This window comes from Ambystoma mexicanum, chromosome 4p, assembly GCF_040938575.1.
Source record: "Ambystoma mexicanum isolate Mex_15411 chromosome 4p, UKY_AmexF1_1, whole genome shotgun sequence".
NCBI classification, from domain to species: domain Eukaryota; kingdom Metazoa; phylum Chordata; class Amphibia; order Caudata; family Ambystomatidae; genus Ambystoma; species Ambystoma mexicanum.
This window is the reverse complement of record NC_090927.1, coordinates 144,264,913-144,280,767: the sequence shown is the minus strand read 5'-3', so window position 1 is coordinate 144,280,767 and position 15,855 is coordinate 144,264,913. Positions and strand designations below refer to the sequence as shown.

At 43.1% G+C, this 15,855-nt stretch overlaps 1 protein-coding gene across 1 annotated transcript in view; it reads left to right on the top strand.

Moving 5' to 3' along the window:
* The window catches only part of SELENOI (selenoprotein I), a 330,991-nt gene that overhangs the window by 248,565 nt on the left and 66,571 nt on the right, over window positions 1–15,855 (top strand). Inside the window, exon 8 of the mRNA XM_069605591.1 lies at window positions 11,751–11,931. Within this exon, the coding sequence (XP_069461692.1) occupies window positions 11,751–11,931 (181 nt within the window). The remainder of the gene's footprint in view (window positions 1–11,750; window positions 11,932–15,855) is intronic.

Sequence of the window (15,855 nt, the reverse complement as noted above, 5' to 3'; positions counted from 1 at the left end):
AAGTTCAACTGATCTTACTCTTTTGACATATAATCACACCAATGTGGTATATTCTAAACCAGCATATGTGTGTTCTATGTTGTCACTTTGATAAATTATAGATGAGCAAACCAGTCTTGTATATTCCAAATGGACATTCCATTGTCATATATGAGCCTTTTTAATAGATTTTTAGATCAACAATATTGTGAAGTTCCACTTTTTGGTTGCTTGCTCTGAAAAGTGCCTGATGCCATGGAGCCCATTTTAAGAGCAGGAAAAGAGACCAATGCTAGATTTTAACTGCAAAGTGACCAAGAGAGAGCACAGTGCACCACATTGCAGTTCAGATAGGCAGGGGCTATATAGTGCAAATATTCAAAGGTCAAGAAGGATGTTTTAAATTCAACTTCTATATTGAACCAGGAGCCGGTGAAAAGGCTGTACCGGCAGAAATATGATCACATTTGTGGACTTTGCAAACAAGGAGCATAACCTCATTCTGCACTCGATGCACTTTAGTAAAGCATTAATTGGAAAGACCCCTGTAAAGGGCACAACAATAGTCCAGCCTTGAATTTACAGCTGCACCGGTCACCAACATTCTGTGCCTCATAGAAAACAAGTGAACAATCCTCCTTAAACGCAGATTGAAAAATCCAATGCTCAATATTGCTTTTACTTGTGCCAGATTTTTTTTACCTTGTTACTCAGTTCCTCCAGAGGAATACCAAGGCCAGGAAGGTGGAGTGGAGATGTTGAGCACATCATTTTGACTGTTTTTCGATGGAAGAATGTCATTTGTGTCTTTGAATCAGTTAGTTGGAGTCGATGTCATGACTTCCAATCTTTAATGGCCAGAAGACAGGATTCTAAATCTGAAAACTCCCCTTCTACTCCCGGGAATTCGATGTAGAGCTGTGTGTTTTAGGGAATAGTTGTATGCTGACGTTCTGAAGTAGGAGAAAGAGGATTAAAAAGGACATTAAATAAAATTGAAAAGTCACACCCCTGAAGAGCGTCCCACAACAGGGCCGAGATAGAAGAAAGGGAGCTCTGTTTGATCTCCATGGGTGGATCCACCAAAAAAGGGCAGATCCACTTTTGGGTGCTGCTGGTCGTGAGGATTAACATGGGCAATGTGTTGATTAGGAACAAATGGTTGACTGTGTCAAATATGGCGCAAAGAGCCTGCATAACTAGCAGCACTTCGTTGCCTCTGTCTTTTGCATATCATCCCAGAACCCCAGGAGGGCAGTCTCGGGCCCGCGGCCTGGCTGAAAGCCCAACTGGAACAGGGATACAGAGCTAAGCAAGCACAGATTTCTAGAAATAATTTAAGGTTTTACATGATTATGGACATGTGCAAGTTGGGAATGGGCAGGTAATTGACCAAAATGGAAGATTCCAATTCTAGTTCCTGTAGGATCGGTAATATATTGCCCCGTTTTAAATGTGGAAGGTACCAAATCGGATGAAAAGCTCAGGTTAATGAGCGGAGCAATGCGTTCTGCAAAGATGGTACTGTAGCGTCAGACTATCAGCAATGGGATCTGTTTTTTGGTTTTAATTTGAGAATGATAGACCGCACCAGAGATGTCTCTACGAGCTGCAAGAGAATGGTTCTGTTTCCAAGTCCTTATGTGAGGAAACGGAACCAGGTGTTTGCTCATCTATCACCCCCGAATTCTGTTTAGGAATTTTGTATCCCCAAAAAAAGAGCTTGGTTGTCGCAAGGCCGGAATAAATTCAGAGGTAAGTCCAGTGGCAGAATGCAATTGATGTTTAGACGTCACTCTAGCAGCAAATCGACTAAGTCATGAAACTCCTTTCAAGATATAATTTTAAATCTTCAAAACAAAGGTCTTGGAAAGTGGGTCTCCTCGGAAGCACACATGTAAAAGGGAGCAATGGGTCTGAATCAACCTTTTATTTTGAATCTTCATTTTTTTCTGAAGACAAACTGGTTGGGATGAAAAGTTGCTGCGCACATCAAAAGGCACATCATTGATGAGACCAGATGATCGACTCAGGAATTCACACTTCAGAAACTTTGGTGGTTGGAAAAAAAAACACCTAGGGCAGGGGCCTGCAACCTTTGGCTCCCCAGATATTTTGCACTACCTCTCCCATAACTCTACACCATTGACTACACTGATGAGGGCTGATGGAAGTTGTAGTGCAAAAGATCTGGAGAGCCACAGGTTGCAGACCTATGGTATGCATGGCTTTTGACATGGGTTTAGGCAGTAGTATGTGCAATGAAGCTGTAGTATTTATATGGCTTTATTGAGGTATTGTACAAAAAGACCATATCTAAACGGTCGCATGAACAAAAAGTTCTACAAATGCTACGACTAAAGGTTCGAACACCAGAAGTTCGAAATTTGGTGGTAGCATTGCAGGTAAGTAAAAAAAAGAATGTAAAAAAACGGGCTGCAGGGGTGTCCCCCGCAACACCTTGCTCACTATACTTTACAGTATAGTGAGCGGGGGAAACCCCTGCAGCCCCCGTAAAAGAGAAAAGAAAAGGACCCTGCGGTGCCAGTTCCCGATCACGGAAGTGGTTTGGGTGAGCTGGTTATCCAGGATTTGATAATCGCTCATTTTGAATGGTGCACGTTTGCTGATAGGCAATGGTCATGCCCAGCACTATTTAGATCTGTGGAAGTTTTGGAACAATTACTCGGTCTATCCCAAGGAACTCTATTCCAAATCACCCAGAAGACATTGAAGGATGCTGGGACTACTGCTGAAACTGATCTTGGCCAAATAACCATAAAGCGTAGTTCTAGATCTTTTGACTCGGCGAAGCCTACCAAAGAAGTCTTGTTCCCTTGAGCAAGTTGGGATGACTGGTTCCTCAATCTGACTTTTAGTACACTGCTGTTTCTCAAAGCACCCACAGATATACACCAGTCCAAAAGGTCTGCACATCCTAAGGGGGACCCTATCACGACCCCGAACTGGCCATCTATTCTCAGTGTTGGATGACCACATTAAGGAACATCTTCATGTCTCTCGTGCTGCATCTGATCTGTACGCTGAGTTTGTTCCCTTCTCATTGCTCGTGAGCTCTTGCTGGGGCAACTGAAGGATGCTCTCCTCCGTTTCCTTCTCTAGTGTTACGATGGATTGTCACAATCCACCCTGTGGACACATTCTCAGAGGCCACCTATTTCTGATAAACGTGCAAATGCCTATTTCTTGACAAGCTCTATCTGGATAGTTTGACTGAACAGCAAGGCTTAGTCTTCGTAGGGGAATGTTTGGTGAAGAGTGCAGTTTAAGCACACACGGAGCATGTTTAATACTACAAATTAGACAGTATAAGGTTATTAAGGCCATAGTCCAACTCTTTTCAATGAAAAACCACAGGTTAGTAACACACTTACACCACCATTCAAGGCTAAGCAGTGCAGAGGTGAGGCTAGGACTTTAGGCCAATACAACCCTATGAGGACTGGGGAGGGGAGGGGTGAAAACAGGTGTTCACTCAACCCATGTACTCCAATTAATTCAGGGACCACTGTAAGAGTTCCTGAAATTGCTGGGCCTTCTACATTCGTGCCTTGGTTCAGCTGGAGAAAGTCATGGGCCCAAGGGCGCAGAGGTCAGTTCAGGAGTATATTGGGTCTGGCTAGATCGATGTTCCTGACTGATGGAATGGAACGGTTCTTGATTCTGGATCACTGAACACCCAGGGGACACAAGCTACTGGACTTCCACTCTGGAATCTACCTCCTTGGAATCCCAGTTCACGATGCAGGTGGCGAGCAGTGATGGCCACTTGAAGAAAATGGCAAAAGGCAACTACTTATGGGGGAAACAAAGGAACTGGTTTTGCAAGGCCCCTCTTCGTGATGGCAGGCTAGCAACTTGAGGGAAATGCTTCATGTGTCATAAGATGTGGATCAGCAGAGTCCCAAGTATCAACTCGGGATGGCACCCATAGCCCAGGATGGTTACATACTGTTCTGAGCTCTTCCAGTGGCTGGATCTTCGTTCGGGGGTTGGGACTGAATTACCCTTTCTCATTGTTCCCATCGGTCCCAGGGTTCAAGCACTGATGAAGGTCTTCAGGCGATCTGCAGAGAGACAGGACTTTGCCGGGGAGTTAATAAAGGGATGCTGGCTATCTTCCAACGAGTTCCGGGTCTGATGCTGGCTATCTTCCAACGAGTTCCGGGTCTTCAGCGGGCTGCTCTTCTTGGTATGGGCCTTGGCCCCAACGATTATCTGAAGACGGCTGCAGGAGTCCTTTTTATCTAGAATCCAGGCTGTCTGCAGCCCACCAATGGCAAATCTCTGCACCCTTCAAACTTTTAGAAGCTGTCCAAGCCTGGACAGCCTCTGGCAGCAACAGACTCACTCCAGGCACGAATGTGTACTGGGTCCAGACAGACGCAGCCCCCACACCCGGCCACACACACTCATAGATGGCCACTTTGCCAGCGAAAGCTGGAGTTTTTTTTAATTTTTTTTATTTTTTATTTTTTAAACAGGAAAGCGTGTAACCATACATGGAAAATCCTGCCACTACAGGTCAGGATGATGGTCAAACTACAAGATGGCCAGATGGAAATCTCATGGTACAGCGGTAAAATGCCAAAGTGCACTGGACTATAAAAAAGAGAACACTACAAAAATATCTGCTGCCACCAGCCCTTGTTGATGCATTATGCAAGTAACCAGAAACAAAGTTACAGAGACAGTGTTCTGACCGCACCCATAAGGTGATGTGTGCGAAGGAAAAACAAACCGATTATGTTACTATGGAGAGCAAAGTTCTCCTGCACTGACAGCCTTTGGGATTGACCTGTGCCCCTAAAAAAAGAAGAGCTTAGCAAGGTAAGTGGAGCAACAAGACTTCCATTTACCAGCACAAAATAGCAAAATGTAGGGTGTCCATTGATGACTATAGAGGGAAAGCGGCAAAAATAACAACCTTTCCTAACGTCTGGCGGTATGGGATCCTGAAGTCACGCTGCAAGTACGTTCTGTGAATGAGTCTTGAGCAGAGACCGCAAGCTATTCCCAATCTGCATATTAAACTGCACAGATAGTGAAACATGTAGGCTCCAATAAATACAAATATTAAAAAGTGCTGAGATAATTGTTGTGTTTTATGGGTATTTAAACAAAGCAATCATCAAGCTACATAGGAAGGTCTTCATATTCGGGGACTTCCCCTCTTCTTTCTCTTCAGCACTCTTCATACATTGTTGCACTTCTTTATATGTACAATTGTTAGAGGGAAAGCATAATTCTAATGAGGGGAACTTTGGGATCTGTTAATGTCATTCAAATTACTATTATTGTATAGCTGGATTTATGATGGGATGAGGCGACCATGTTTTTTTTAAGTAATTGACTCATTTAAATTTACAATGTTTTCTAATAAAAAAATCCAATGTGAATTATAGCCTTGGATTATTTCCATACTCAGACAGCGTTACTAGTCAACACATGAAATAGTTTTTTCATGACTCCCATTTGTGAATGCGTAAGATGCAGTTGCTGTTGTCATAAATATATGCTAATGGTGGCTAATACGATTTACATACTATTGTATTTTTTTTTTTTTTTTTTTTAAAGTGGTTGACCTTTACTTTGCATGTCCCTGTTTTATTCTTGATGCGACTTTGCAACCAGTGTGGTTCATTTGTTCATACCAATTGGAAAATGATGATGGAAACTCACTGCTGTGTTCATTGTAGCCTATTCAGTTCTGTGAACTTTGTGCATGGTTTGCTCCACCTCGATTCCAGTGGCTGCATGGTGTTCCTCCTTAGATTGCATTATTTCTCCAGCATTGGATCCTTTATTGATTCACATGCTTGAATATTCCCTATTGTCAGACCGGGAATCCTTTGTAATTCAAAAGTTATTATTTACATACAATTTTCTATAGGAAACTGTTAAACAGACAGCCCTATTGGCCTGTGTAGCCATTCACCTGTGCAGTCTCTCCACCTCCTTTGCCCCTTTTAGACCCCAACCAATGAGACGACTGGGCTTAAGCCCCACCTCAGACTGTACCATCAGTGTCAAAGGGAGCAAGCACCGTCCTTTGTCTTACATGGGTACAGGGAATTCTAAGACCACAATCACTGGGCAGAGTTGCACCACCAGGAGGGTTTTTCGAAGGTTGAAAATCCCAACAGGGATTCTTCACAATCCTCTTTAGGTTACTGTTTTCTTCAGTTCCTAAAGTCGTCTCCAGAGTTCTAAAAGTAACTGAAACGGAGCATGCACTCGCATGGGGCGTTTGGGTGAGTCTTAGGCAGGTCCCAATTAAATTATTGCATCATTAATTCAGACTCTTTGCAATTGCCCTTTTTATGCTGATTGCCACTTTTCAAATGTTGCATGTTATAATATTTTTTTAATAACTCGCTTAATACCGAAGTGGTTTTTAAGCGTGTACCTGGGATTCAAACCTATGTTGCTCTGCATCGTCTTGCTTTCAAGGCGAGCGCCTTGCCCCTGAACTATCCTCCCGGTGTTCCAGATGTGAAATTAACCCTTCATTCAGAACTGCTCTCATCTCGTCATTGCCACTACAGCTCCGGCAAGCCACAGCTGACTGAGCAGTGAGCATATGTTTCCATATTCATGTCCTCATTTTACATGAAAACGCGGATAAACGTTTTAAAAGGAAGGCTATCACCAGCTTGGTGTACACTTTTGGTTTTTTCCCAGGCCTTCTTTTCTTTATTTGTAAGTATTTTATATTGAATTCATGTGTCTTTTTGTTTTTTGCCAGCACTCACTTTACTGTGCATTTTTAAACTGCTATTCTATAGTGCCCTGCAACCAATTATGGTTATGCGTTACGCTAGAAGTTTTAAAAGAAAAATGATAAATATCCTGAAAGGACATGGTGTTTGCATGCCTGAGGAGTACTTCGATTTAATCTTGTCGGGCAAATTATAAATGCAGGTAAGATCTTGTCAAAGTAGGTTGTTCAGTCTCACATTAATGACCATCACTTCCATATTCCCATTAGTCTCCTTCTTTGCATCCTTCCTGCACTGTGAATGTAGAAGCAGTTGAACACAGGGTATCTTGATTTTGTACAGTGCAGATTGTTTTATGACCTCCTTATATGCACAATGGATGAATCCTGAATAGAGCATGTCCGGGGCCGTGGCCACTAGTCCTTGGGGAGCTTGGGAGTACTACTCATGCCTCTGTCACAACAGTTTAGAATAGTGATAACATTTCCACATGTGAACAGGGGTCTGCATTGGAATTAAGAATCTAGTTTACTACAAAAGTGAGTAACCTAATCTTCATAGTCCCTTCTCTTGATTTGAAAACCATAAACTTTTTTAATTGTAGAAAAATTGCGATCTATTGGTCCATTGGAATGCTACTAGGATTTCAGCGAACCCCCCCTCGATCACTGTGCTCTTATGTGCTTATTTCACCCACCATGGTTGGAAATTTGCTCTGAGCCAGCCTTCTGAGTACTTGCATGTGGATAAGACACTGCTAGAACTTGATAATGTGAGGCTGCATGGAAGGGGGATGTACGGCTCTGGGGGGGGGGCCGGAGAAGCAACTGGGTAAGCAATGCGATTACTAGATGTGGTAAACTGAGGAGCCTTCCCAGTGCGCTCTCAAAACCCTAATTTTATGCTCTGTTATGTGTCACCAAAGCTCTCTCTAAGGGGGTGAAGCCTACCATAATGGGAAGGGGGAAAACCTGCCCACTGACCTTATAGTGCATGAGGAATAAGATTGGGGTTGCGATTTTATTTTGAGGAATTTATTACGCGCATCAGACCAGAGTAAACCGTATTTGGGCGCAGTTGACAACTAACTATCGGCACATGAAGAAAAGCAGGGATTGGATCAGGTCAGAGCTTCAATTTATTTAAATAAAACGTTTTCAACCTTTTGCTAAAGATGTCCGATGTCTCACATTTTCTGATCTCCAGTGGGAGTTGCTTCAAAATTTTAGGCCCAAAAACTCAATCTTCTATCTCCTCTGGAGACTCATTTAGATCGTGGAACACAAGTCAGATATTTATCTTGAGCGAAGCTTCCTCCTTGGATAGTATTGCATGATCTTTTCAGCAAGATAATCGGGTGCAAGCCCTCTCAGACATTTATAGACTAAATATGCCACCTTAAATTTAATTAAATCCTCCACCATCAACCAGTGGAGGAATCTCCGTACTGATGAGACATGGTCCTGTTTCCTGAGATGTCCTATTACTCTGACTGCTGTGTTCCGGGCTCTCTGCAGTCTAGCCACTTGTTTAGATGGAATTCCTGCTAACAAGCTGTTACAGTAATCCAGGTGGGGGTTAGTCATTGCCCCCACCACCACTGCCTTGTCCTCCGTTGGGATAAAGGGGAGCACGTTCTTTAGTAATCGCAATGTGTAAAAGACTGCGTTCCCCTAGGCCCCTACCTGGGCCTCACTACCCAGGTGGGTCTCATGCCATAGACAGCCCAAATTGTGATTTATTTTAGAGTAGTGTAGTAGGGGGGGCACTCTCTCTAGAAACATGTTGTCCTTTTGGCCAAACAGTATAATCTCTGTCTTGGATGCATTCAACTGCAGATGACTGTAAGACATCCACTCATTGAGCTCATCCATACACCGATTGATTCTCTCCAAGACTTCGTCAATGTTCTGAGTCTCGATGTAAATTTGAGTGTCGCCTGCGTATGAATTAAACAGCAGACCATACTTCGCTAATATCTTCAACACCGGGCGGAAATACACATTGAAAATCAGGGGGGATAAAGCGGAACCTTGAGACACCCCACATTCCAGGTCCACCATTTCTGAGGTGAAGCCTTCCAATATCACCATTTGTGACCCATCTTTAAGAAAAGATTCAAACCGTTTTACTAACTGTTCAGAGGCTTTTCCAACGTGCCCAATATGTTGTAGCATGATCAGGTGGTTTAGTGTCAAAGTCTTTGGATAAGTCCAACATCAACAACACTGTGGACCCACCCTTATCCGCAGCTTCTAGCAGGTCGTTGTGCACAGCCAAAAGGGCTGTCTCCGTGCCGTATTTGGGACGGAATCCAGATTGTAACTTGTCCAACAACCTCTCTATCCACAAACGCCTGAAATTGGTTACAGGCCACCTTTTCTAAGATTTTTGTCGGCCACACCAAATTAGCCACTGGTCAGTAATTTTTCATAACTTCCAGATCCAAGTTAGATTTCTTTAACAGAGGCTTCACAAGTGCTCCTTTTAGAGCTGTAGGGACTTGGCCCTCCTGCACTGACTTATTCACGAAAGTAGTAATAAAAGGCATAATGTTCCTTGCCAAACGTTTGGCAGTACATACTGGCATTACACATGAGGTCGTTAGTGGGCTTCAATTGACTGACAATGGCGAAAATTGCCTTCATCCACTTTTTGAAAGTGAAAATCTTCTTCCCCCTGTTTCTTCTCTCCTTGTTCATTTTCTCCCAATGCCCTCCCCCACCCCTCTAACCTTGTACTCTCCCCTGTCCTATATTCTTTTGAATAATAGCTATCTTTTCTTTGAAGAAGCAGTTGAATTTGTTTGCTTGATCCTGAGAAGGGGTCTTAGTCGTGTCCAGACAGACAGGATTGCTAAATCTAGAGACCACCTCAAATACTGCTTTGGCTTGGTTCCCTGCCTGCTTAATCTCCTCATGTAAAAAATTCCTTTTTGCCTCAAACAGGACTACCTTATAGGTTTTTAAGACGGCCTTTGCTCTAGGCGAGTTATTGTTTATTTAGTGAATCTCCAGGTGCTATTAGCTTGGCGTAACTGTTTCCATAACAGGGCGAGATCGGGGCCAAGCCAGGGTTTAGAGTTCCTCGTCTTTTTTTGTTTCAATGGGGAATATTTATTACGGATTTCCTCCAGAATATCCATCCCCTTGTCAAATAAATCGTAGCAAGCGGATGAAGTGTCAATTTTATCCATCCTATCCTGTATTTCTCCCCCTGGAATTTTATCCAGGTCAGTCAGTGAGCACCTCCTGGTCTGTGGCGTTTCTCTTCCTTTTCCCTTCTGTGACTCATTCCTCGTGAGTCCAAACAACTCAGCACAGTGATCTGACCACAACATTGGGAGTGTTTTTTCAAAACAAGTGACTCTTCCCCTAGAAGCTATTCCATCCACGCAATGACCTTTATTATGGGATAAGTCGTCAGAATCTTTAACCGATGGTTGTCTAAGGTTCCCATTGAGGTCACTGAGTCAGCCAGAAATTCCAATCCCCAAGGTAAAGGTGCTTGTTGTATTTGCTCCCAGTTAGTGTCAAATATTAGTCCAATGAGCCAAATAAATTACCTAATGGGTCTGGGGGTCTGTAGCCCAGGATAACCTTTATTGAGCTCAAATTGGACAATGACAGTAAAATTCCACACATTTGCCTCCCCTCCCCCAGTCCAATTCCTCCATATGCGAGAGGACAATAGTCGATTTATAGATAATAGCAATACCCCCTCCTCTTGTATGTACCCGGTCAATTTTCTGGATAAGCTTGATGAGATCATTTTCAGGGACCAGTTTGTGAAACATGGGGGAGCAGGGAGTAAACATTTATCCCTGCGAACACTAGTCAATCCTTCCATTTACATGGAAATCTGTTGCAGACTTGCTTGTGAGTTTTTGGTTAAAGCAGGATTTGCTGGGGAATTCTCATTGGCTGAACAAGACCCAGTCTGGATAACGGAACTGAGATTCAGCAAAATAGAGTTGATGAAGGGATAGAGACTATGATCAAAAATGAGTGCACAGTGCAGATTCACTCGAGTGGGCAAATGCATTGCCCTAGTGCTTCTGCAACCAGAGAAAGGCATGACCTGTTCAACATGCCTGATCCTAAGTCAGAGGATGGGGAATTCACAGCATTGGGCCTGGGGCCATATTAAATAATCCAGAGACATCAAACACTGGTCTTTTCATGGTCATATGTATGGGGAGGGAGTAGAACTACTGTGGCCACACCGATCACACAAACCCAGGGCATAGATGAAATTGTCCCACTAATTGTGGCCATTATTGAGAAAATTCATTTAGCTTTAAAAGGAGGCAGAAGCCTCCAGGCGAGGAGCTGGTGTTCTAAGTAGGTAGTGCCTGAATTGAGAGTGGCTCTCAAACAGAAAAGGAGTAGTCTTTACAGCCATTCCGGGGGACGATAAGACCTTGTTCATATCGGGCAAAGTGACAGCAGTGTGCTTGGTCACTGTAAACACCAAGACTTGGGCCATTAGCTCTGTTACCTTTAGAACCGTTGCACTCATTTTGAGCTAATCCACCTTCCTAGCAGGGTTTCTCAAGTTAATTGTGTTTTCCAGGAACCCATCCTGCATTGAGGATGTCCTTCCATAACGAGTCCAGAACCTGCTAAATCGTGCAGTTTACTCATGCATAGAACCTAGTTTGTTTCCCTGCAGTATCTGTCTCAACTCTTTATTCCTTCTCTGTGATGCAGAACTTTGAGAACTAGTGGGGCAGAATAGCTAGATGCGTATCACTCTTTAGCTTAACTCAGACGTTGTCAAGGTTTTCAGTCCGAGCAAAAAACAAACTCTCCTTGATGTACCCTTTGGCTAATCTGTGGTGACATGGTCTGAACTCAAGACTTCATCTCTACCACAGATGCTGACAAATAGAAGTGTATAAACCGTTCAATAGGCAATGCAGTCTCTGGAAAAGTGATTCTCTGTTTTCTTGAACTATCATAGCTCCTCCATCATTGTATTACAATTGTAGATAACTATGAATGAAACTTGTTTTATTTCTTGCAGAGCATATCGAAATAACTCCTTGAAGCACACGTCTTTTTATGAGTCCATGCTGCCGATCATCTCTCCTGTGCTGCTGTTCATCTTTTCCACCCTGTGGATCTACCTATCTCCAGTCAACATCCTAGAGGCGCATCCCAGAGTCTTCTACTTCATGGTTGGAACAGCATTTGCTAACATAACCGTAAGAGTTTTTTTTACATTTTTTAACTTAGTCAGGGTTTCCACTTACTGAAAACCTAACACTTAAAACAACCAGATGCCGTAGTGCATTTTCCCAAAATAGACAATGACCAAAGCAACCATGTCGGGCTCCACCATGCACCTCTATGAAATCTCACAAGTTGATTGACCTTGAAAATAGTATCTTTAAAACTCTGATTAGGCTGTGATTTGTGTTAGTCTTCAAAACAGAGTCAAGGGTACTACTGCTGCTTGGCTGTTTAAGATCCTCAAGTTCTGCGGAAAAGTGCTCTTCATTTCGTGGTAAATCATCAGAAGTGAATTGTGGCTTTTTTAAGCAGAAATAATGAATTTCTGTGCTGTGTAGGTTTTGCCCTGCAAACAAAACATCCATTCAACTAAAGGCTTTCTTTTAGTTCATTCATAAGCTGCTATAGTAGCTCCACGACCTAGAACCCCCAGCAACCTGCCTGCACATTTGGAAGCCATTGTGAATGACTCCCAGCAGGTCAGCTGATGCACTGTGTCCAATTTTCAGTCTCCACTTGGCGTTCCAGCTGGGTGTCTGCAGCGAAGTACCAAAAGCAGTAAAGGGTAACCCCCTATTTGGGGCCTGTTGGGGACGGAAAGCGCCTAGGACCAGAAGCCTTGCTGAAACCTGGACTTCATCGAGCTCACCCTTTTACTCGACACCTTCCACGTATAGAAATCCGTCCACCCATTCACTGCAGAGCTTTTGTTAACTCACTAGACCAAGGAACATTATTATTTTAGCTCTGTTAACTGTCTTTTAGTTACTAAAGCCCTATCCTAGCCTAAATCAGAACATACACTTGGTTCTTCTCAGCCAACCATCCATCCCTTCCTTCTCTTTTGGGCTGAATGATTTCTTCTTTGTCTTCACTTGCCTGTTTCTTCTACTCACAATGCACCTTGACTTCTCTCCATTCCTCCTTCTACGCACTCTTCTTCTTCCCTTCTCTCATAGCCTTCACCCTCATATCGGTCTAACTCCTGACACACTCTCTAGCTTCCTCCTTTCCCACTTGCACCCTCACCTCTCAAACAAGAAGCTGCTTTTTTCTGAGGATCACCAACCTCCTCTATTCTCCCTCTGCGTGCGTCAGTGTGGTGGCCATTTTTTAGGGAAGCCAAGTGAGAGGCTGGGAGCCTTGACACAAGGGCATCTCCCCCTTTGACGTGCAAGTCCACAAGCGCCTGAACTACAGTCCAGAAGTCATGTAGAGGGATGGAGGGTTTCATTTTGTGAAGAGTGGTGATTTGGGGCCTGGCCGCTTGGCCTTTCCTAGCTATGTATTTATGGACAGACAGGCTGCTCTCAATGGTGAAGCCTATGGATTTAGCTGAAAATCCATTCCTTCCAGGCACGGGATCAGACATATTTTCGAAAACACATTTTCGATATGCCATTTTGACGACACAAAAATGTCAGGAAAAAAAATGTCAGTTGTATTTTTTATTTTCTTTTTTATTTTTGTTTTGTTAGTAAAAGAGTGTAAATAAAAAAAAAAACAGGGGTTTGGGGGAGAACCCCCCCCATTATTTATATATATATATATATTTTTTTTGTTTTTAGTTTTTTTTAAACTATTCGGGGGAAAAAAAAACATTTCGCAATTTTCTGTCAACAAAATGGCATTTCGAAAATGTGACGTGCGAAAATGTCACTATAAGCCTCCAGGCACATATTGGATGATGGCTAGGTAATCGCAGAGACAACTGATGTCTTGTGGGCTTTTTACTGGAATGTACAAAGTATTGTCTGTGTATTGGTTGATGGCTATAGCAGGAGTGTGTACCCAGATGCCAGATGCTCTATGAAAAGGTTAAAAAGGATCAGTGATACAATGCAGCCTTGAGGGACTCTGCAGGAGATTAGGAGTCATAACACAAGGTGTTTATTTGTACAGACTGATGTCTGCCCGATAGTTATGAGATGAGCCAATTCAGGACAGTACCAGAGAATCACATCCTGTCAGCGAAGAGGGAGAAGAGGATGCAGTGATCAACTGTGTCAAATGCAGCCAAGAGGTCAACGATTACTAGGAGGCATGAGTCGCCCTTATCCCTGATTTGTAGTGCATCATCCACCACCTGGATGGTGGCTGTCTCAATGCTACACTGATAGTTCTTTAGGAGGTGTAGTTGTTTGATTCTTGTGAATAGTTGGGTAGCAATTTATTCCTCCCCTCATTTACCACTCCCCCCCACCCCCCAAGATTTTGCCAATAAATGGGAGGTTCGTAATAGCACGTTAGTTGACCAAGTTGTCTGGGTCTAGGGTTAGTTTTGTCGAAAGAGGGTTGTAAGAGACCAGTCTTGAAGGTGTGCAGGTATGAGCCTTGTGTGAGGGAGGGATTAATGATTCTGAGAATTGCGATGAGCTCCAGGCCCATAATGATGGAGGCCATGGTGATATTGGGGTAGGAAGTTGGTTTGAGGGAGGCAATTGAGGTGTGAGGGAGAGGGAGGAGAGAATTTAGTCCAGCAGGCCAGTGTTTGTGCTGAGGTGCGGTGGGGCTAATGCTGTGGGTCGTTGATCTGTCAGATTTTGTGTCTTTTTTTTCTCAATAAAAAGTTGTGCATTCAGTATTTTTTCCTGAGTTGCTGGCACCTCTGGGTCCGGTGAGAGTTTGGTACAATTACAGCTTCAAAGAGGTCTTTTCTCCTGTTAGAGGCTACCTTGGTGATGATGGTGGAGTAGTAAGCTTCTTTGGCCGCGCTGGAGACCATGCTGGTTGGCTGCAACAACTACCCACAGGTCTTCAGTGGGATGTGTAAGATATACATGTGTTAATGTATATCTACTACATTAAGTGGGCACCCCTGATCTAATGCACCGTAGTGTACAGTGCAACTACACATCATCATACCTCTAACTTATTTAAATAGATGAATAAAAGGTGTTCCCCAAGCTTTATGTAGGATACGTAACTGCAATATTACACAACCACAGGCAGCTTGCCCACAAAAATAACCTTCCTGCTTGAATCTCACTATTTTTCACACACAAACAGCCAAGTACATCTTCAAATCTATGTATGTTTAATTCTGAATAAAAAAAGTCATTCAAGTCGTAATTCTGCTGCTTGTCGGCTAATATATGAACACTCGTGTCCATCAAAAAATTACCGAACTACATATAGTTATGTTTGCAAATGATACATAGACCTTTGCTTTCCCCAAGAACATCAGCCATTTTTGGAATCAAAACTGTTCAATGACAATTCTATACATCAATTTATATTGATATGCTTCTATTGGTTCCCCCCAATGCAAGCGTGGGACTGTGGGTTTCCAGCTTGTGCATGTAATTGAATGGATACTATTATGCATCCATGCAAGTCCTTGCAGGTTTGGGTTAGGGGAGCAATGCTGCCAATTTAGAATGCAGACTGTTTCGACTTACCCACCCAACCTGGGAGAATGGCTTGATGATTTTACTAAACGGGCAGAAGTGCCTCTCCCCTCGCTAATGGTGCCTCTGTGCAGTTTTAGGAATGAGGAATATATGGGATTTACATTCACATCATATTTATGGCAGTTGAAATGACACAATTAAACTTGCTTTCATTTCCGTTTCCTTATTGAATAGCTATGGCCTTCACAGAACACACATTATAAAGCAGATCTTCATTTGACTACGCTACTGGCGTCTTCATATCATAGCTTAATCTTAACTATTTCTGTGAAAACACTTTCGATACAATTTAATGAGATTATAATTTACAAAGACTTGCGCACAGACTGCATAAAATGCTTTCAAATGGATTGTTTCCTCCCACGTATTCCTCATCTTATTATGATCATCTCTCCAGCTTCATCTGTTTCGGAATTATTTTTTGACAGGGGGCGATGTGTGCTGTCTCGTCGAGTCGATGTCCCTCAAGGGCCTCAGTTTGAC